This window comes from Dromiciops gliroides, chromosome 5, assembly GCF_019393635.1.
Source record: "Dromiciops gliroides isolate mDroGli1 chromosome 5, mDroGli1.pri, whole genome shotgun sequence".
NCBI lineage: Eukaryota > Metazoa > Chordata > Mammalia > Microbiotheria > Microbiotheriidae > Dromiciops > Dromiciops gliroides.
In genome coordinates, this window is record NC_057865.1 from 215,919,435 (window position 1) to 215,942,882 (window position 23,448).

General features: G+C 41.0%; 1 protein-coding gene across 1 annotated transcript; it reads right to left on the minus strand.

The window, feature by feature from the left end:
- Nucleotides 1–2,859: 2,859 nt before the first annotated feature.
- FAM186B (family with sequence similarity 186 member B) lies at nucleotides 2,860–23,156 on the minus strand. Its single transcript, XM_043967642.1, has 8 exons — nucleotides 23,046–23,156; nucleotides 22,116–22,341; nucleotides 21,644–21,826; nucleotides 19,121–20,828; nucleotides 17,474–17,666; nucleotides 8,356–8,543; nucleotides 7,428–7,613; nucleotides 2,860–3,069 (listed from the first exon to the last, which is right to left on the minus strand). The coding sequence occupies exons 1-8, from the start codon at nucleotides 23,154–23,156 to the stop codon at nucleotides 2,979–2,981; spliced, it is 2,886 nt and encodes a 961-aa protein (XP_043823577.1). The 3' UTR covers nucleotides 2,860–2,978.
- Between the last annotated feature and the right edge of the window lie 292 nt (nucleotides 23,157–23,448).

Sequence of the window (23,448 nt, forward strand, 5' to 3'; positions counted from 1 at the left end):
AAAATTGGCTCAAAAACCTCAATCTCATTAGAATTGGCTCAAGGAGGGAATAATGTACACACTCAATTGGGTAGAGTAATCTCTCTAACCCTGCAGGAAAAGGAAGGGAAAGGGATAAAGAGAGAGGGGCAAAAGAAGGAAGGGAAGAGTGGGGGAAGGGACTGACAGAAGCAAATCCCTTTTGAAGAGTGATAGGATGAAAGAAGATGGATAATAGAATAAATATCATGGGGAAAGGAAGAGGATGGAAGGGATACAGTTAACAATAGTAATCATGAAAAAGAGAAAAGGGGGAAAATTGTACAAAAAATATTTATAGCAACTCTTGGTGAAGGCTAAGAATTGAGAATCAAGGGAATGTCCATCAATTGAGGAATGATGGGAAAAGATGTGCGGTATGATTGTAATGGAATGGACTTGTGCTACAGGAAATGACAAACAGGATGATTCCCGAAAAACCTTGAAAGACTAATGAACATTGATGTATAGTGAAGTTAGCAGAGCTGGGAGGACATTGTGCATAGTGACAACAGTATTGTTCAATGAGCAATTGTGAATGACTTAACTATTCTCAACAATGCAATGATCCAAGACAATCCCAAGGAACTAATGAGGAAGCTTACTATGCACCCCTATAGAAAGAACTGATAAAAAGAACACTTGTGATTAACATAATCAACCACATCAATAAAAAAACCAACCAAAATCACATGATTATCTCAATAGATGCAGAGAAAGCTTTTGACAAAGTACAATACCCATTCCTAATAAAAACACTAGAGAGTTTAGGAATAGGGGGAGCTTTCCTTAGAATAATAAACAGTATCTACCTAAAGCCATCAGCAAGTATTATATGCAATGGAGATAAATTAGAGGCCTTCCCAATAAGATCAGGGGTGAAACAGGGATGTCCATTATCACCCCTATTATTTAATATTGTCCTAGAAATGTTAGCTTTAGCAATCAGAGAAGAGAAAGGAATTAAAGGAATTAGAATAGGCAAGGAGGAAACAAAACTATCACTCTTTGCAGATGATATGATGGTATACTTAAAGAATCCCAGAGAATCAACTTAAAAATTACTTGAAGCAATTAACAACTTTAGCAAAGTAGCAGGATCTAAAATAAATCCACATAAATCATCAGCATTTCTATACATGAACAACAAAGTCCAGCAGCAAGAGATAGAAAGAGAAATTCCATTTAAAGTAACAGTAGATAATATAAAATACTTGGGAGTCTACTTGCCAAGACAAACCCAGGAACTCTATGAACACAACTACCAAACACTCTTCACACAAATCAAATCAGATCTAAATAATTGGAAAGATATCAATTGCTCATGGATAGGCAGAGCTAATATAGTAAAAATGACAATACTGCCTAAATTAATTTACTTATTCAGTGCCATACCAATCAGACTACCTAAAAATTATTTTATAGAGATAGAAAAAATAATAACAAAATTCATCTGGAAAAACAAAAAATCAAGAATATCCAGGGAAATAATGAAAAAAAATTCAGAGGAAGGTGGGTTAGCGGTACCAAACCTGAAGCTTTACTATAAAGCGGCAGTCATCAAAACTATCTGGTACTGGCTAAAAAATAGAGTGGTAGATCAATGGAATAGGCTAGGCTCAGGAAATGCAGTAGTAAATGACACTAGTAATGTAGTGTTTGATAAACCCAAAGACTCCAGCTTCTAGGATAGGAACTCAGTATTTGACAAAAACTGCTGGGAAAACTGGAAGATAGTATGGCAGAAATTAGGCATAGACCAACATCTTACACCTTATACTAAAATAAGGTCAAAATGGATACATGATTTAGACATAAGAGGTGATACCATAGGTAAATTAGGCGAGAAAGGAATAGTCTACCTATCAGATCTTTGGAAAGGAAAACAGTTTATGACCAAACAAGAGATAGAGTATATTATAAAATGCAAAATGGATGATTTTGATTACATTAAATTAAAAAAATTTTGTACAAACAGAAGCAATGCATCCAAAATTAGAAGGGAGGCAGAAAGCTGGGAAACAATTTTTGAGGCCAGTACTTCTGATAAAGGCCTCATCTCTAAAATATATAGGGAACTAAATCAAATTTATAAGAACCCAAGTCATTCCCCAATTGAGAAATGGTCAAAGGATATGAACAGGCAGTTTTCTGATGAAGAAACCAAAGCTATCTATTCCCATATGAAAAAATGCTCTAAATCTCTAATGATTAGAGAGATGCAAATTAAAACAATTCTGAGGTATCACCTGACACCTATCAGATTGGCTAAAATGACAAAAAAGGAAAATAATAAATGTTGGAGAAGCTGTGGGAAAATTGGAACACTAATCCATTGTTGGTGGAGCTGTGAACTGATATAGGTTATATATATATATATATATATCAGATTACCTGCTGTCTAGGGGAGGGGGGAGGGAGGGGAGGGAGGGAGAAAAATCTGAAATTATAAAGATTGTGTAAACAAAAATTGAGAACTATTTTTACATGTAACGGAAAAAAATAAAATACTTTATTAATTAAAAAATTAAAATTTAAATTTAAAAAAAAAAAGAACACTTGTGGATTTTACATATATAACCTGATTGCTATGTTGTGGAGGGGGGAGGAAAGGGAGGGAGGGAGAGAGAAAAATTTGGAACTCTAAATCTTATGAAAATGAATGTTGAAAACTACCCTTACATGTAAATGGAAAATAAAATAAATAGATTACAAATCCGGCCTCAGACACTTAACACTTACTGGCTGTGTGACCCTGGGCAAGTCACTTAACCCCAATTGCCTCCCCCCCCCCAAAAAAAAAAGAAAAGAAAATGATAGAAGTCTATTTTATTCATTAAGCATGTACAAGATGAAGTTTGAGGAGGTTAGGGGATCAGAGTGGGTGGGGTGGAGATTGGAGAAGGAAGAGGCATCTCTCAGACATTATCCAATATCTCTATCCACATTCCTTTCTTAGCTCAGATTTCAGCCATCGATTCAGTTGACTCCTCATGAATGAGTTCATTGTCTCTGTCCAAGGTGGATTTTCTTTTGAAACTGCTTGGTGATCTGAAAGAGTAAATACAGCTTCCAAAAAGGCCTTGGAGAGGTCCACTCAGGGAGAGCATGGTGTGTTTAAGAAAAAAAAAAAAGGAGCTCTGTTGCCCACCTGACCCCTTCTGACCAGCCTCCCTGGGAGTTAGGTTCACAGCAGCAATCCCATTTGGCCTGGAAATGAAACCTGCCAAATGTCATGATACCAGCCTCTTACGGTTACTCTGTTGACCAGTGACTCCCCAAGAATCAAAAGTAGGTGGAGAGCCTCAAGAAACGAAGTGTGGCAAAGAGGTCTGATAAATGAAAGAGGAAGGGGTGGGGAGGAAGGTCACAATGGAATGGGAGGCACAGAGCACATAGGTGGAAGTGGACAAGACAATGGATGCTCTCCTACTCAGTTTTTACTTCCTTTCCTGCTTATTCATTTACCCAATCTCTTTCCCACACTTCTCATCCAGTTTCCCACATACTAGAATTTTTTAATATTAAAGATTTATTTTGTTGGTGATGTTAATATGAATGAATATATGGATCACCTGGAGTTGATGGAGGTACCTTATTATGTAAAAGTATTTTTATGAAACCCTGCATTAATAGGAGCAAAATGTCCTTCAACTGAACTACAAACTGAACCCAGATAGCTAACAGATAAAAGACCCTACCTAGTGACTTCTTTTCCCTCAGGATGGTAAGTCCCTATCTTATGATAACATCTGGGCATCCTCATTCTTACCAAACCATATCACGATGCTTATATTTCCTCCATACTTGTTAAAATTGAAATTGCTAAACTGTTTTTTGCTTCTGGGTTGATTTCTGCATTGTGCTATCGAAACTGACAACACCCTGTAATCAGTGGACAAAAACCATATATACCTTCAGAAATAGGGAGTCCCCTGAGCTTCCCTCTTGGGAGGGGAGTCTCCATATGATCATGTGTTATATATTTCTTCTTGGGACAAAATATTAAATTGATATTATGTTTTTCCTATCCATTCTCTGATCTGGTTTTTGTGAGGTACCTACTTCTGGTAAGAGAGGCAGAAATAGACTTCTCTGATCTGGGTGAACACATTGTAGGAGATATTATTGATGTCTCTGACATGTTTATTATCTTGTAGCAGGATGGGTATGAAAACTATATTTAATATTCAGCAGTGACAACTTCCGCACAAGTCCATGTGTAAACCATGACTCACCCTCTTATTTATCAGTCTTCAAATGAGCTATGCTTACACCTGTCTATGGCTCTGTCCATATGGGTGTGGCAGCACACAAGGTGATAAAGCATCACCTGCTATATATGGGATGATTTGAGGAGCACCAAAAGGCTCCCCTGCCCTACAAGACCTCCACTGCTTTAGCCTCTGCCTGGCATTCTCTCATCATTAGGCATCACGTTCCTTTGACCATGTGAGAAATGAATATTTCTCTCTTGTATTTAACTATTAAATCAGGACCAAGGTTTTTCCCCTTTTCTCCCTCCTCATCCAAAAACCAACATGTGGGGAATCTCTTAAAGATCTACCCAGGCCAAGACCTAAAAAGATAGTAAAAGAAATTCTAAGTTTGAGCTAATGGGTGTATTCCTGCTCATTGTGTTTACTCAGACAGGTCTAGGAAGTGTTGATCCTCCCTTTTGTTTAAGGTGGGTGATATGGAAATTGATATCTCTCTTTTTTTCCTTTTCTTTTTTTTTTTTTTTGGCGGGGCAATGAGGGTTAAGTGACTTGCCCAGGGTCACACAGCTAATAAGTGTCAAGTGTCTGAGGCTGGATTTGAACTCAGGTACTCCTGAATCCAGGGCCAGTGCTATATCCACTGCACCATCTAGCTGCCCCCCTGAAATTCATATCTCTTTGACCAAGATTTGGGTGACCCAGGTGACATACCCCAAGATCCTAATTTAAAATTTTTATTTTAAATGTATTTATTTATTTAGAATTTTCCCCAAGTTACATGTAAAAACAAATTTTCACATTGTTTTTTAAAAATTTTGTGTTCCAAATTCTTTTCTTCCCTCCCTCCCCACCACTCCCTAAGAACTCAAGCAATTCAATATAAATTATACATGTGCTGTCATGCAAAACATCTCCACATTAGTCAGGTTGTGAAAGAAAACAGACAAAATAACTTTAGAAAGAGGAACTAACAAAAAAAATTTACTTCAATCTGTATTCAGATACCATAAGTAGATGTAGATGGATTGCTTCTTTCATAAGTCCTGATAGCATTGCTCATCATTTCTTTCACAGTTACTACTGCTAACTGTATTATCCTCTATTTTATTCCCTTCCCTTGATATTTACTCTATTTTCTATCTTCTTTCACCCTATCCCTCCTCAAAAGTGTTTTGCTTCTTACTGCTCCCTCCCCCAGTCTACCCTCCCTTCTTTCACCTCTCCCCCCTTATCCCTTTCCCCTCCCACTTTCCTACAGGGCAAGATATACCCACTTGAGTGTGTATGTTATTCCCTCTTAGAGCCAATTCTGATGAGAGTAAGGCTCACTCAGTCTCCCACTCTTTCCCCATCTTCCCCTCTATTCCATAAGCTTTTTCTGACCAAGACCCTCATTTTAATATAGCCCACCTCCAATTGTGTTAACAAATCAGAATTGATTGGTACCCCTCAGGAACACCTACTCTTCAAAAGGCATATAAACTATGGGGTTTTTGGTCTAAGAGAGATGACCAAATGACTATCCTTTCATTAATAAATGTGCTGGCCTTATTAATAAAATGATTAAATTACCTAAAACTGTCTCTTGAACCTTTTTAATCACCACAACCAATAGCATTTCTTCCATGTTCAATTGTTTTTTGTTGTTTGTTCTCAAAGAGGACCATGACATAAAGGTGATGTCATGACTTGCACTGAATTGGATTTTAAGTGAGGGAAGGCTGAAAAATTACAACTGCTACTTGGGAGCAACATTAACTCAGCACCCATTGATTTGAATTAGTTTATCAAATTAATTAAGTGAGACCCCAGTACAGTGTTAAGCCTAAGGAAATAAGACACAGGATAGATTTTGATGGGGAAGTTGTGAGAGCTTATCGCCCCCTCGCCTTCAAGAGTTGACCCAGGTAGAGTACAAAGCAAGTGCTTTAGTGGGGGTAAGGGGGTAGTGGGAAGGGTTGTTGAGTGGTTAGGGATGTAGCTCCTGACAGTGGAGGAAGGGAGGTCAACAGGAGAGGAAGGAAGCCTTACCCATTACACAATTTTTTTAGAATGGACTAATGAGGGTTATATGTGTGTATGAGTATATGTATATTTAAGATCACTGATTTGTGACACATGATTGGAGTGTGTGATCCCAGACTGGGACTCAATCATGTGCAGATGTGATGGCTTATATTTAAACAGCTTGGAGTTCTCCCAAAAAAGTGATATAAACAGTTGGGGTTGAAAGAAGACTAGTTTTTTCCACTGGGAAAACCAAATGGCCTCCTAGAAAGCATGCTAGGAAGGGAGAAGCCATTGACCAACCTAAACCCTACTCTTTCACCCCCTATTTCCCAGAAGGACCTTCTAGAAGCAGCAAGGAAACGGAAGCACTAGAGATAGCATAGGCCCACCTTCAGATGCACTGGATGGTTTATAACCTCTCTATGCTGTCTAGAAAAGCAATCGACAGAGTGGATAGAGGGTCAGCCTGGGAGTCAGATATACCTGGGCTCATGTCACATCTTTGACACATACCAGCTGTGTGATCCTGGGCAAAGCCCTTAATCTCTCATTGCCGAAGACAACGAGTGACAGAGAAGTTATCAATGTGCTCTGGTGGAGGCAGTTTCCATACCATGATGAAATCACAGGTCCAGACTAGGTCTAGATCTGTATCACCCTCCTTTGCCCAAAACACCCTTCCCCTCTACCCAAGCTCTCTCTACAGGTATGATGAAGCAAGTATGAAGGGCAAAAAAGTTATATTGTGAATTGTAAAAATGCTGGAGCCCAAAGTAATGTAACTTTTATGCCATTCTAAAGACCGAAAATATGCACAACAAAACCAATATCATGTTCGGGGGGGCGGCTCAGTGGCGCAGTGGATAGAGCACCGGCCCTGGATTCAGGAGGACCTGAGTTCAAATCCAGCCTCGGACACTTGACACTTACTAGCTGTGTGACCCTGGGCAAATCACTTAACCCCCATTGCCCCACAAAACAAAAACAAAAACAAAACAAAACCAATATCATGTTCAGATGAATGAATGGTTGGCAAATGGAAACCAATATCAGCTCTATTCAATATAATTGAATGAGTTATGAAAGGTTGAAAGAAAGATAGAAAAATAATTGCTACATTCTAGCTCTTGTCCTTGGTGAAGCTGACCACTCTTAGCCCACAAAACCTCTGAGTCTCACCTTGTTCTTAGGGATTTCAGGCATTTGTGGTGGGAGGGATAGACATCTAAGTCCATCATCCGAGGAAAATCTGGGCACCCACCAATCTGGGACCAGATGACACTTGCAGGGGTCTTCTTTTGGACTGGATAACTGGAGGTAGACACATCAGTCTTCCAGATAGCCTCTATCTCACTTCCTCTTTGTCTAAGAGAATTAAGAGAGATGAAGATGAAAGCAAAACTCTTTTCCTGGTCTTATTTTCCCTCCCAACCAAAGAGAATCAGCCCCACTTCACCTTCTCCACACCTGCCCTTCCCCAGATCTGTATGTACAATTAGAGAGAAAGAGATGCACTCAATTTTCCCCAGGGTGGGTCTTGCTTAGTTTTCTGGGAAGGTTCAAAAAACAGAGACTGAATAGGAGGTAGGACGTGAGTCCAGAGACTAAGTTGACCACATGGGAGCTGAGGACCCCTGAGATGGGCATATAATGGCCCAACACTGTGTGGCAGTCAAGGGGACCAGTTTTCCCTGTCTTCTTCCTAGGTGGGAATAATTAAATCAGGAATGAAAGGTGGACCTGTGGACAGAAATGTTTGCAAATTTGTCAACTGTTGATACTAAAGTGGAGAGGACTCTGCCATCCACACAGCATTGCTCTTTTACTCTGATAGCCTGAAATGTACCCAAGTTCATGCTCAGATCTTAGATTAGAAGTATGCACATACATACTCCCTTCTCAGCCTGGGTAGTCAGCAACTTGGAACCATTCGCAGCAGTGGAGGTGAGGATAAACCACTCACACATCAATGAGGGTTACACTCTGTCTCCTTCTGCATGGCTATGTGTGGGACCGGAGAAAACCTTTTGTTAGCCCCCAAGGCTTATTTCATCCCAGTTTCTCCATCCTTCAGTCAAACCGTCCTGCCAGTAGCGGTTCTGCCCACCGAGCAATCTTCAGAACTTCAGGACACTCTCGATGCTTCACCATCAGGGACTGTTTGAGTTGTGTTCTGCCAGACCTGATGAAATGGATGCATTTCTTTGGTACTGCTACTGCTGCGGTTTTTTTCTGCTTCTCTGGGCTGGCTATGAGAATTGGAGTGCTGAGGTTCAGATCCCATTCCCCTCGGAGCTAAAGGAACAAGGCAGAGACAGGCTGTCAGGAGAGGGGAAAGGCAGAAAGGATAACAGGTTTCTCCTCAAGGGTGTTGACATTTCTCAGGATCTAGACATAAAAAGAATGGATATGAGGGAAATAGGATCTAAGTGCAGTTGTAGACAGGGAAGCAAGAGAATCAATAAATAATTGACAAATGTTGAGGGGCTACTGCATGCCCAGCCCTGAGCTAGGTTTGCGGTTGTAGGATAAGATGGGGGACCCTTATAGAACCCTTCATAAGCCCCTTAGTTAATAATGTGGGGGTAAATTGCAGAGTATTAAGACTTGTAGTAGAGGTACGCTTCTATACCATGATGTAATGTTGTGATGTCAACACTTCTAAGGCAAAAGGTAAATTACTCAGAATTCAATTCAGTAAGTAACTTTTTGAGGGCTGATAATATGTGATCAATTCTGAGTTAGGTGCTGGGGGAGATAGTGTTGTGCAGTAGAATGAGCAAAGGTGTCCCAAGTCGGGTTTAAGTCCCACTTCTATCACTAGCTAGGTAACCTTGAACAAATCTCTCTTTTTGAGCCTCAGTTTCATCAGTTATAAAACAGAGATGATAAGATTTGTCCTTCCTGCCTCACAAGATAGTTGTAAGAATCAAGTAAATGATGTAAAGTGCTTTGTTTCCAGAAAGCAGTATATAAATGTAAGCTGTTATAATAGAATTATACATACTACCTGTGCTCAAGGAAGACCCCATGATATACTGAGGAGAGAAATGGACTTTGAGTCAGAAGATCCATGTTTGAGTCCTGGTTTTCTGCCACTTGAATCTATATGGACATTGGACTAGATAACCCTAGAGTATCTTCCAAATCTAACATTCTGCAATTTGATAATACTAAAATCTTGTTGGGAGTCTAAAGCAAGCATGCATACAACAGAGAAAAATAGGACTTAGAACTGGATGGAAGAGAAGTCATCTCTTCTAACTCCTTTGTTATATCTATGAAAAAAATTGAAAGAGATAAAATGATTTGCCCAAGGTCAGTCACATAGATAAAAGATAGAGTAGCCAAGATTTGAACCCAATTTCTCAAACTCACAATCCAACATTTGTTTCCTTGCATCATGCCACATCCCAATACGATATACTATACATATGTACATATAAGAATATAGTATGATATGTAACTAAGTGATAAAATACACTCTAGGAAGTCAGAGTTCGAAGAAATAGATCACTGTTGGCCAGAAGGCCTCCACCACATGATTTTGCGAGTGCAGATCTGATATTTCGATCACACATGATCCCCTACTACCACAACTGACATTTATACAGTAATTTAAGATTTATGCGGCACATGCCACCTCTTCTATAAGCCTGAGACTATCTTGACACACAAAATGACAGAGTATGTCCTTGTTGGAGAGTTAGAGAAATGAAATCTCACAATGACTCAGTCATCTAGTCATTCAACAAAAAATAGTTAGAATGATCTGTGAGTTCAGTCCCCAAAGTCAAAGGAACTCTATCAACCCCGACTTTCATTCCTATTTAACCTTTTCCTAATTGGTATATTCAAAAATGCCTGTGTCTGTTTATCTTAGTTTGGTGCATTTGCAAAAGACTCCTGCTTCCCTTTGTTTACTTAATATAATACCCCTTTGGCTACTTTAAATTGATTTGTAGTTTCCAAACCAAGAGGATTTTCTGGGAGGTGAAGCAAAACAAGACTGAGACCTAAGAATAATGGGGAGGTGGAAGCTCAAGTCCCCTTGATTTTTTTTTCATCTGGTGAGTATTCTATTTTTTAGTAGTATTTTATTTTACTTTCTCCAATTACATGTTAAGATCATGTTCATATGTTTAACATGCTTGTAATGTATAATCTATATGAAATTGCTTGCTGGCCTCAGGAGGGGGGAGGGAAGAGAAAATGGGAGAAAAATCTGGAACTCAAAAAAATCTTTACACGTAATTGGAAAAATAATTTAAATAAATAAATAAAAAGATTAGAAGGGGAAAAAAGGATGATTTCCAACATTCATTTTGTAAGATTTTGAGTTCCAAATTCTTCTCCCATCCTCCCTCCACTTACCCCTCTCCCAAAGCTAGCAAGCAACCTGATAGAGGTTATATATTACAATCATGCTAAACATATTTCCACATTAGTCATGTTGTGAGAGAAGAATCAGAACAAAAGAAAAAAAGAACAAGAAGAAACAACAACAACAAATCAACAAAAGTGAAAATGGTATGCTTACATCTGCATTCAGACTCAATAGTTCTTTTTTTGGATGTGGAGAGCATTTTCCACCATGAGTCCTTTGGAATTGTCTTGGATCATTGTATTACGGAGAAGAGCTAAGTCTATCACAATTGATCACCACATAATGTTATTGATGCTGTGTACAATGTTCTCTTGGTTCTGCTCATTTCACTTGGCTTTAATTCATGTAAGTCTTTCCAGGTTTTTCTGAAATCTGCCTGTTCATTTCTAATAGCATAATAGTATTCCATTATATTCATATGCCACAACTTGTTTAGCTATTCCCCAACTTTGCCACCACAAAAGAGCAGCTATAAATATTTTTGTACATGTGGGCTCTTTTCCCTCTTTTATGATCTCTTTGGGATATAGCTTTTTGGGTATGGTTCCAAATTGCTTTTCCAGAATGGCTAGATCAGTTCACTACTCCTTCTAGTGAGTATTCTATTGGTGTGCAGCTAAATGGCTCATTGGATAGAGTGCCAGGCCCAGAGTCAGGAAGACCTGAGTTCAAATCCAGCCTTAGACACTTACTAACTCTGTGACCCTGGGCAAGTCACTTAACCCTCTTTGCTTCAGTTTCCTCAACTGTAAAATGAGCTGGAGAAGAAAATGGCAAACCGGGCGGCTAGGTGGTGCAGTAGATAAAGCACTGGCCCTGGATTCAGGAGTTCCTGAGTTCAAATCTAGCCTCAGACACTTGACACTTACTAGCTGTGTGACCCTGGGCAAGTCACTTAACCCCATTGCCCTGTAAAAAACAAAACAAAACAAAACAAAAAAAGAAAATGGCAAACCACTTTAGTATCTTTGCCAGGAACACCCCAAATGGAGTCATGAAGAGTTGGACACAACTGAGACGATTCAACAATCTTCCATTGGTGTTTTAATGCTATTAATAAATCCTATAGTTAGGTTAGAGGAAGGTGCTTTTTTGTTCTTTGAAATACAGAAAAGGGACTTATTCAACAATGCAAGCAACTGTTGGTTATATAGTGGCTGATGGTCCTGGAGTTTGTTTTTCTTCACACTGCCCTACTCTCACAGATTGGGGACAGAGAAAATGCAAAATGAAGTCTCCCTGGTCCTTCTGTGGCTTTCTGACCCTGGGCTTGGGATAGGCTAGCCTGTGACCAGTGATGTTAACATAACCCACTAGCAATTGAGAAAGTGTAAATGGAGGTTTCAAAGGCTTCATTAAAAGGGAAAAGACCAGTGATGAATGCTGCAGGCAGCTGCACTTAATGGATAAAGCTGGAAACAAGCATCAGTTTTGCAATGCTTTGAAAGATATTGAGGCCTTGTAGAAAAATTCACTTTAGCGTAACAGGTATTCATCAAATCTTCTATGTGCAACTTTGTTAGATGTGAGTGGTGGGGATACGCAAGTGAAGGAAAGAAAAAACAAACAAACAAACAAAAAAACAAAAGCAAGTAAAGGAAAGCATTCCCACGTTAGCAAGCTTGCAATTTAACTGGAAGCAGGGTCAAACACTTAGATAAATATAATCCATTGCCTAGGCCTCCCTAAGACTCCAGGCTCAATGGATCAGGCACTGACCCCAAAAGTTAATTTTCTTCTTTTAGTTTGTTGCCCCAGGGGCAGCTAAGTGGTGCAGTGGATAGAGCACTGGCCCAGGATTCAGGAGGACCTGAGTTCAAATCTGGCCTCAGACACTTGACACTTACCAGCTGTGTGACCCTGGGCAAGTCACTTAACCCCAATTGCCTCACCAAAAAAAAAAAAATAATAATAATAGTTTGTTCCCCCTTACTTATGAGGAAATCTCTAAATAATAGCACCTATCTAGGATTCCACCAATGTGGCTAACAGGTGTTCTCAATTCCCATAAAACCACTTGAGGTAGCAAATGCATATAAGGACCTGAGAAGACGTATATGAAAATTTATATGAGTTGGTACAGAATGAAGTGAGCAGAACTAGGAAAACACTGTATGCAATATGTAACAATGATTGACTGTGAAAGATTTAGCTACTCTGATTAATACAGTGATCCATGTTCCAAATCCAAAGGACTCATGATGAGAAATGCTCTCCACCTCTGAACTCTGAGTGCAGCTCAACTGCTGAACTCTGAGTGCAGCTCAAAGCATATTTTTTTTTTTTGATGAGGCAATTGGGGTGAAGTGACTTGCCTAAGGTCACACAGCTAGTAAGTGTTAAGTGTCTGAGGCTGGCTTTGAACTCAGGTCCTCATGACTCCAGGGCCAGTGCTCTATCCACTGCGCCACCTAGAAGCCCCTCAAAGCATATTTTTTTCACTTTCATTATTTTTCTTGCTTCCCCCCACCCTGACCCACACTGCAACATAGCATATGTGGAAATACGTTTTGCACAACTTCCTATGTATAATGGGTATCATATACCCATTTGGAGCTGAAATTTTTTAAAATTTAATTTTAAAATGCATTTCAGTAGAGAATGGTTGCCTTTATTTCAACTCATAAAACCGGCAGAGGACTCACAGAAGCCTCAAATCAGAAACGGAAAGCACATAGTTCCCCTTGGAAGTGACTGAAGTCGAGGTTGTCAATGGGATATCACTCACATTTTAGTGAATCAATATTTTTCCCTCATAGTCCTAAAATGAACCTCTGAAACTTGTGTCACCTGATGGCTTGGATTTTGGAGCTATGAAACAAGCAATACATAAGCAAAAACTACATTGCAGGGAGTCCCTCCCAAAAGACTCATACAGAAATTCAGCCAAATGGTACTTACTTTGAGGGCTTATACTTCTCTAGAAGAAAAATGCTTTGTGGAGGTGCTAGATGTCAATCTCCTTTCTTATCAAATTGCACTGTCTGAATAACTCACTCTGATATTAGGAAGTGGCTATAACTTTGACTATTCCTCTAGATTCAGAGGCCTCTTGTGTGGTACTCTTCTTTCAACAAAAAAGATGCTACTCTGGGCAGCTAGATGGCGCAGTGGATAGAGCACCAGCCCTGGATTCAGGAGTACCTGAGTTCAAAGCCAGCCTCAGACACTTAACACTTACTAGCTGTGTGACCCTGGGCAAGTCACTTAACCCCAATTGCCCCGCAAAAAAAAAAAAAAGATGCTACTCTGCATCTCTGCTTCTCTCTGAAAGGCCAGATCTTTAAACTATTAAACTGAGGTTACTCATAAAGTAACATGCAAAGTTTCCAGTCCAATAAGTCTACCTTATCAGTTTAGAAGAACTCTCAAATTTGGGTTTGTCTTCAAGACAACCCCTAGATGCAGCCAGGAAATTTTATTTATTTATATATATATATATATATATTATACACACACACACATATATATATACACACACACATATTTCAGGGCAATGACTTGCCCAGGGCCACACAGCTAGTAAGGGTCAGGTGTCTGGGGCCATACTTGAACTCAGGTCTTCCTGAATCCAGGGCTGGTGCTTTATCCACTGCACCACCCAGCTGCCCTGAAATATTCCTCCTTTAAGGGAAATAGTTGGAAAAAAATCTTGGAAGTTTTTTCTGATAAAAATATCATTTTCAAGATACTTAAGGAGATGATTCAAATTTAGGAGAACAAGAGTCATTTTCCCAAACAGATCAAAGGATATGCACAGTCAGCTGGCAAAGGAAGAAATCCAAGCTATCAACAACCATATAAAAATGTTCCAAAACACTCATTTTTTAGAACCGCAAATGAAAACGATTCTGAGGTTCCTACCTATCATATTGGCAAAGATGATAAAAAAGGAAAATGACAAATGTTGTTGGGGCTGTGGGAAAATGGGCACATTAATACACTGTTAGTGGAACTAAGAATTTGTCCAGACATTCTAAAAAGCAATTTTGACCATGTATTAGGGCATAAAAACCTCACAAAAAATGTAGGGATGCAGAAATATTAAAAGTATCCGTTTCAGATCATAATGCAATTAAAAATTACATTCAATAAAGGGTAGTGGGAAGATATATTAAAAATTATTTGGAAACTAAATAATCTAATCCTAAAGAATGAGTGAATCAAAGAACAAATTATAGAAACAATCAATAAGTTTATTAAAGAGAATGACAACAATGAGACAATATACCAAAATTTATGGGATGCAGCCAAAACAGTAGTTAGGTAAAATTTTTTATCTCTAAATGGTCCCATCAATAAAATAGAGAAAGAACAGATTTATGAACTAGATATACAACTAAAAAAAAAACTAGAAAAAGAACAAATAAAAAATCCCTCATTGAACACCACATTAGGAATCCTGAAAACCAAAAGTGAGATTAATAAAATTAAAAGTAAAAAAAAAAAAAGACTATTGAGCGAATAAATAAAACTAGGAGCTGGTTTTATGAAAAACCAATAAGATAGATAAACCATTGCAAGACGGGAGATTTAATAGAGATGGGAGATGATGAAGTTACAAAGTGAAAGAATGGAAAGAAAGAAGAAAGCCCATGACAAGAGCCTTGCATTCCATCTTTATTTATCAGGCATGACGTGGATGATGAATCAGCAAAGGACACAGAGACAGAATGATCTGACAGGTAAGAGGAGATGCAAGAGAAAACAGTCATGAAAACCCAGAGGAGATAGAACATCCATGAAGGGAAAGTGTTTAACAGTGTTAAATCCTTGAGAGAGGTCAAGAAGGATAAACATCAAGAAAAGGCTGGTAAGATTTGACAATTAAGAGATCAATGGCAACTTTGGAGAGAATAGTTTCTGTTGAGAAATGAGATCAGACATCAGACTGCAAAGGGTTGAAAGTGAGAGCATGAGAGAGTTTTTCAAATGTCCTTCTGAAGTCTGTGTAAACTATATCCACAGCATTCCCCTCAACTTTTATTTAATAATTCTCTCAATAAAGGAAATGGAGTTAGTCTGGCATAACCTGGTTTTTTTTGTTTGTTTTGTTTTTGTTTTTGTTTTTTTGGCAGGGCAACGGGGGTTAAGTGACTTGCCCAGGGTCACACAGCTAGTAAGTGTCTGAGGCTGGGTTTGAACTCAGGTCCTCCTGACTCCAAGGCTGGTGCCTTATCCACTGCGCCACCTAGCTGCCCCCCTGGCATAACCTGTTATTGATGAAACCATGCCAACTTCTAAAATCTTTCTTTCCTTTTCTAACCATCTCCTTAGTGAGACAATGTAGAATTTTGTTTAGAATTAAGTTAAACTCACTGGCCCAAAATTTATGAACTCCATTCCTTTCCCTTTTTAAAAAAATTCAGATGATGTTTTTATAGCAGCTCTTTTTCTGGTAGCAAAGAATTGGAAACTGATGGGATGCCTAGCAATTGGGGAATGGCTGAACAAGTTGTGGTATATGAATGTAATGGAATACTATTGTGCTATAAGAAATAATGAGTAGGCATATTTCAGAAAAACCTGGAAAGACTTAAGTGGGCTGATGGGAAGTGAGCAGAACCAGAACATTGTACACAGTAACAGCAACACTGTGTGATGATCAGCTGTGATAAACTTGGCTCTTCTCAGCAATACAATGATCCAAGACAATGCTCTCCACATCCAGAAAAAAGAACTGTGGAATCTGAATGCAGATTTAACCACACTATTTTCACTTTGGGTTTTTTTTTCTTTCTTGAGGTTTTTCCCTTTTGTTCTGATTCTTCTTTCACAACATGACTAATGTGGAAATATGTTTAACATGATTATACATATATAAACTATATCTGATTAGTTGCTGTCTTGTGGAGGGGGAGGGACAGAAAAATTTGGAACTCAAAATTTTATAAAAAAACAAATGTTGAAAACTATCTTTACATGTAACTGGAAAAAATATACTACTATTAAGTCTAAAAATAAATGAATGAATGAATAAAAAAGAAAATTCAGATAATGACATTTGTTCTTCAACAATTCTTCTCTCCTCCCATTCTCTTTCTTAATTTTTTTTTTGTTTGGTTTTTTTTGCTTCTTCTTTTTTTTTTTTTTTTGCGGGGCAATGGGGGTTAAGTGACTTGCCCAGGGTCACACAGCTAGTAAGTAAGTGTCAAGTGTCTGAGGCCGGATTTGAACTCAGGTACTCCTGAATCCAGGGCCAGTGCTTTATCCACTGCGCCACCTAGGCACCCCCCCATTCTCTTTAAATAACCTTTCAAAGATCACTGTGGCTCAACACTAACATCTTCTCAATCTTTATGGAATGTAATTTGCATGGACATGGTGATTTCGACATTGACAGTGAGGTGTTATCTTATTATCTCCTTAGCTTGGATTTCAACTCTGTATTAACTAGTTTTTGTTTGTTTTGTCCTACACAGTTCCATTCAGACCAGTCCTTAAGAGGCATGGTCTTCAATCCTCCCAACATCCTGGTCACCCCCTTCTCGATGTGATCCAGTTCATCACCCAGAGCTCCCTTCAAGATCAGGTGGCTCTAACATGCTTCCTTATCCATCAGCTCTAGTCACACCTCATTTTCCCAGCTGAATGATTTTTTTGTTTGTTTTGGGGGGGTGGGGCAGGACAATGAGGGTTAAGTAAATTGCCCAGGGTCACACAGCTAGTGTCAGTGTCTGAGTCTGGATTTGAACTCAGGTCCTCCTGAATCCAGGGCTGGTGCTTTATCCACTACATCAACTACCTGCCCCCCAGCTGAATGTTTTCCTGGCCTCAGCATTACTTGGCATTTCTTGCTCCCAAAGCTCTGGGGAGGTAACAGGAAATCAGAACCCACCTGGGAGAATAAGGACATCATTTGCTCCAGACAATCTCCTCGGTCCTGTTCCAGAACTTTCTGCTTTTCTGTCCAGGTCTGCAGCCTGCGGCTCTGACACTTCTCTATTTTTTCGAGGAAGATATAAAAGTTCTGGGCATCATCGACATTCCCAGTTTTTTGGCTGGCTTCTATGTGGTTGATGACATCCTGCCTGGGAAGAGAAAACAGGAAGGAGTTCAATGGAGAAAGGGGTTTCTCCAGGTTTCTTTTAAAAAACACAGCTAGGTGGTACAGTGGATAAAATACTGGCCCTGGATTCAGGAGGACCTGAGTTCAAATCTAGCCTCAGACACTTGATACTTACTAGCTGTGTGACCCTGGGCAAGTCACTTAACCCTCACTGCCCGAAAAAACAACAACAATAAAACTCAGCTCAAATCCCAACGTCTGCAACCAGAGGCCTTTCCCAGTGTTTTGGGGGATAGGGAGAGGGGAAATGGGATGATAGAGAGGTAGAAGGAAAGGTAGTGGTTGGGATAGTTTCCTAGGATTCCCTTGCAATTATTTTTAAAATGCTGTTGTTTAAAGAAAAGAATCAGGGCAGCTAGGTGGCGCAGTGGATAAAGCACTGGCCTTGGATTCAGGAGAACCTGAGTTCAAATCCTGCCTCAGACACTTGACACTAGCTGTGTGACCCTGGGCAAGTCACTTAACCCTCACTGCCCTGCAAAAAAGAAAAAGGAAAAAAAAATAAAGAAAAGAATCAGAAAAAAAAGATACTTCTGAAAGACGAACCCCACTCCCACTCCCACCCCCCAGACCAAATGCAAAGGTCCCCTGGCAGAATTTTTTTTTTCTTTTGCTTGGCAATGGGGGGTAAGTGGCTTGCCCAAGGTCACACAGCTAGTAAGTGTCAAGTGCCTGAGGCCGGATTTCAACTCAGGTCCTCCTGAATCCAGGGCCAGTGCTTTATCCACTGCACCACCTAGCTGCCCCTTCCCTGGCAGAATTCTGAAGAGGATCTGATAATCCCTCTAGGAAGCTAACTTGGCTGCCCAGAGTAGGATCCCAGAGTAAAAGGTATCTTCTCTAAAGTCTACTTGGATGTTTTACATGACCTCACATGTACAATTAATATAATATTATATTGCTTGAATTCTCAATGGGTGGGGGATGGACTGGAGGGAAGAAAAGAATTTGAAACTCAAAAATTCAAAAGAATAAATGAACAATAATTAATCAATCAATTAATTGACTGATTAATTGATTGATTGATTGATTAAGTCTATTTGGGTATCCCCAGGGCCTTTCCCTGGGTCACACTCTCTGCCTTCTCTCAGGGAGGCATTTTATGAAGCTGGAGTGTCCTCTCAAAGTTCTTTCCTCTCCAGACCACCTAAATAACCAGCCCCTTTCCCTGACTTCTTCCTCTTTTTCTCTGCAAAATCTTCTCCCCAGGGGCAGCTAGGTGGCACAGTGGATAAAGCACCGGCCCTGGATTCAGGAGAACCTGAGTTCAAATCTGGCCTCTGACACTTGACACTTACTAGCTGTGTGACCCTGGGCAAGTCACTTAACCCCAATTGCCTCACCAAAAAAAAAACCAAAAAACACTTTTTTAAAATCTCCCCAGCTCAGCTCCTGTTGCTTCATGAATACACCTACCTTATGCACTGGAACGTCCTATAGGTGCTATATTTCTGGCTCAGGTACCCAAACCTGGTGATGTCTATGTGAAGCGTTTCGATGATCAGCTTCCGGGCCAGGCTGTGCAGGTGAGCAGGAAGGCCCAAGGTCTCAGCAGCCTCATTCAAGAGGAACAAGTTCCTCCTCTGGCCCTGCACATCCACCCTGTACCTCTTCTCCTTCAGTGGAGAGGTCAGTCTTCCAGGAGTGCCAGCTTTACTAGGGAAGGGACAGGGAAAGGATCTGACCGGCATCACAATGCAGGGAAAGGGCTCCAGTTTCGTGGATCCTTGATAGGGCCCCTGGCATCCGGAGGTACTAACAGAGGGCAGCTGGGGCTCATAGATCCCAGGGGCTTGGGGCCTCCCCACTGCTGGCTGGCTCTGGTACACCCTGTTCATGAGGTTTGCTACTTCCTCTGGCCCCTGCCTTGCAGATGGTGACAAGGACATAAAAGGCTCCTTGCTCTGCTCCAGTTCATCTAGCTCCTTTCTTTGCTTCATCAGCAAGTTGGGGTTAAAAGACTCTTGCTGCTTCTGCTTTAGCTGCTCCTCTTCCTCCAGTTTCCACTGCCGTTGTTTCTCCTTGTGTTGCCTTTCCAGCTGTTCCCACATCTTCCGTTGCTTCTGCCACCGCTTCTCCTCTGCCTGCCACTGCTTCCTTCTTTGCTGCCAGCGCTTCTCTTCGTCTGCTTGCTCGCCTTGCAGGAGGTCTGTCTTCTCTTCAGGAGGCATCTTGGCTGGCAAGGCTCCCGGGGTCTTTCTGGGTAACTCGGAATCCTCTTCATCAATCCAGACTGCACTTTTAGCTACCACTTTTCTTTCTTCAGAAACTATGGAATCTGTGCCTTTGCAGCCTGCGGGTTTCAAGGCAGTGGCTTTGTATTTGGAGTCTATGGCATTTTCAGCATGGATGCCCACGTCCTCTGAGTCCTCGAGGTACAAGCTTATTTTTGGAAGTAGCTGCTTCAAGAAGGGTATGCGGTCACTCCTCATGTTGACATCCCTATCTTTCGTCAGGGTGTTTGGAAAGAGCTGCGCCACTTCCTGCTCTTGCTCTTCTTCCTCCCCCTCTTTCAGGAATGATTGCTCACTCATTTCCTCAGGTTTCTGCTCCATCTCTGTCTCTAATGCTTCTTCAATTGTGGGGAGGCTCGTCTTCTTAGAGACCTGAGATTTTAGGGGCCTAGAAACAAAGTCGGTGAAGTCTGTTCTATCCCTGTCACCTCCACCCATCTGCAAATGGTACTTCACGGTCGCTTCTTCCAGGAGAAGCTGTTGGTACTTCTGCTCCGATGCTTGGACCTGCATCTCTAGAGTGTTCTTCACATCCTCAAGGACTTGGAGCTCATTCTGGAAGAGGAGTTTTTGCTTATTCATCTCTTTTGACATCTCTACTTCTAGGACTTTGTACTGGGTTTCCAGCTTGTGGTTTTCTTGAAACTGAAGGCTCAAGGCCTGATTAAGGTTTTCTACCATGGTAGAAATGTACTTGATGGCCTTGATTTCTCCTTTGTTGAATATGGCGGAGTCCAAGAGCTCCTGAAGCATGGCCTGGACCTCACCTACCTTTGCATTTGTGGTACTTTCATCTTCAAGCATCTGCTCTGGGCTCAGAGGCTGAAGTAGAGAGGAAGATTTATGGAGAAGCTTCTCCCTCCAGGCTTTCCAGAAATTGCCCTTGGGCTCTACACAGAACAGAGAAATAGAAGAAAATGTGTTCTTGATGCCATCTAGAGTTGGCATGATTCTCTAGTATTTGTTTGGGCCCAATTCCCATCTAATTCTGTTGGGACTTTGGTCTAAATGAGAGTTGGGGCATGATGGGGACCAAGAAGAAAACTCTTGTTAACACCTGGAGTCTTCCAGGAGAGAGCCCTTCAGATTCCATAGGCATCTTGTGTGTTGATGTACATTCACTCCCTCCTACCTCCCCCTTCTCCACCCATTGAAAAAGCAAGGAAGGGGCAGCTAGGTGGCATAATGGATAGAACACTGGCCCTGGATTCAGGAGGACCTGAGTTCAAATGTGGCCTCAGACACTTGATACTTACTAGCTGAATGACCCTGGGCAAGTCACTTAACTCCAATTGCCTCACCAAAAAAAAGAAAGAAAGGAAGGAAGGAAGGAAGGAAGGAAGGAAGGAAGGAAGGAAGGAAGGAAGGAAGGAAGGAAGGAAGGAAGGAAGGAAGAGCAAGGAAAAAACCCATGATCAGCCCATCTTCTCTTTCCTTTGTTTTTCTTCTCCCTGATCCCTTGTCTCCAGGGATAGCAACTGCAACCCCCAGAGGTACTCTACCCTGAAAACGGGGCCCCTTCTCCATCTCTGATAGCCCTCTCTACCTCCAAAAGAAGGCCAGATGGGCATCTGTGGTCTTCTGGCCTGTCATTTCCCACCAATTCAAACCAAACCAGGAAATTTTTAGTTTCTATGAAGATCAATACCCCATACCCTTACCCTCTGTACCCCATCCACCCAGTCCCAGTGTATGTGGGACTCACTTAGTGTTCTTTTCTTCTGCTCTTCGATCAGATTAGAACAAAGGGAAATCAAAGACTCAATGCCACCCTCCGTGGCAATGAGAGAAAGTGGCAGCGCCCTCTCCATGACTTCCACCCATTCATCTTGTTTGTCACCTTCCTTTTTACTCTCCTTAGGTTTGGTCTCATAAGACAAACTGTCACCTGAAAAAGAGGCAAAAGGTTCAGAATGGTCAGTCCTGCTAATAGACCCAAGAGACAGACACTGACAGCAACAGTCCTGTCCACTGTTGGTGGTGAGGCTGCAGGATCCAAGGACTCCAGAATTTCATAGGATTTTATTCCCTTGGAGGGGGAGTGAAGTGGAATACAAGACATTAATAAGTGGATGAGACCTCTCTCGGGACACTAGCTTCATGTGATTACACCCTTATATGAGGACAATGGGGATGCCATCCTTAAGACCTTAGACCCACCTAAACCAGAACCTTACCCCAGTCACTCATCCAGTTGAGGATTTCATAGAGGCTCCTCTCCTTTGTCTCAGCAGCCTTTGAGAAAGAGGCTATTTTCTCCAGCAAGACAAACCTCTTCTTGCCCTTCTCTTGTTCCCCTTGACTGTTTTTCCTTTCTTTCAAATCTGATCCCAAATCTTCTTGGAAGCGATTGATGACACCATTGACATTGCCCAAGATGTCAGAGAGCTGGATAGAAATGTCCTATAGGCCAGGGCAGGAAGGGAAAGGATTCACACTGGGACTTACAACAACCAATTCTTCAGCACTTGGGGTTGGTGTGGGGCTCTGGATGCCTCTCCTCCCAGGATCTCTGAGGGAATGAATAATTAGAAACTCATTTCCCTTTGGGGAAAATGAGGCCCTAGGAGCACCCCCCACCCCCATTCTGAGCTACCCTGTCAGGAAAGATCCCAGAGGTACTGTCTACAAATTTAGGTTTCATTCTGATCTGAATTAGCTCAGAGAATCCTGTGCAGGAAACTGAAACAGACATAACATAGGATCAGTACTCTGTGCCCTTCCTGCTCTCCATGAACCACCATTAAAATAATTTTGTAGCCCTGGATTTTTTCCTCATCACCCTATTCTCAGTCCTCTTCCTAAGAATTTCTCAGATCTCTTGTCCCACACCTATGTATCTCTTCCTCCTGCCTCAGGAGGACAATCTGCTTCCACATTATCTACTGTGAAATAAGTCCAGAAAGATATCTGCTCTGGCTGGACCTTCCTATGTCCTACCTAGGTCTTGGGTGCTTAGGTCATGACAAGACTACCCTGAGGGTTCAGATCTAGGATCTCTGGATCTACCCCAGCAAGCCCACATATCAGAGGCTGGGGTTACCCCCAACCTATATCAGGTGATAGAAAAAGCAGCTTCTTTCTATCTTCCCTATTTCATTCCTCACCTCTTGGGCTCGCTTCAGCTGAGCTTCTTCAATCTTTGAGATGATTGCCTTCACAGCTGAAGGAGTCACCAGCTTGTGACGTCTAGTACGGTCCCTCCCAATGGGATTCATCATGGATCCACTTCTGTCACGGCAAAGACTTAGATCTCAGGGAGGAAGAACTGGGAAGCCTTGCTTATATAAATGAATACATAAACAAACCCCAAAAATACTACCAGTGGCAGGTTCTGTAGGAACACTCATATAGATGCTCCTTGCTCTGTTGCAGTTTCTCCTATAACTGCCAGATTTAAGGTTCCATTTATATGGGGTTCTCGGAACAGACCCTCAGATCCAGGGTGACATCATCAGTTTTATAGAATGCTGTCTCTCTATATATATTTATCTATCTAGATAGCCATCT

Coding starts and splice junctions, on each gene's coding strand:
- FAM186B (XM_043967642.1), bottom strand. CDS start 23,156: ATGAATCCCATTGGGAGGGACCGTACTAGACGTCACAAGCTGGTGACT. Junction 21,827..22,115: donor CAACTGGATGAGTGACTGGG/GTAAGGTTCTGG, acceptor CCTCTTTTTCAG/GTGACAGTTTGTCTTATGAG. Junction 7,614..8,355: donor GAAGTTCTGAAGATTGCTCG/GTGGGCAGAACC, acceptor TAATTCTCTTAG/ACAAAGAGGAAGTGAGATAG.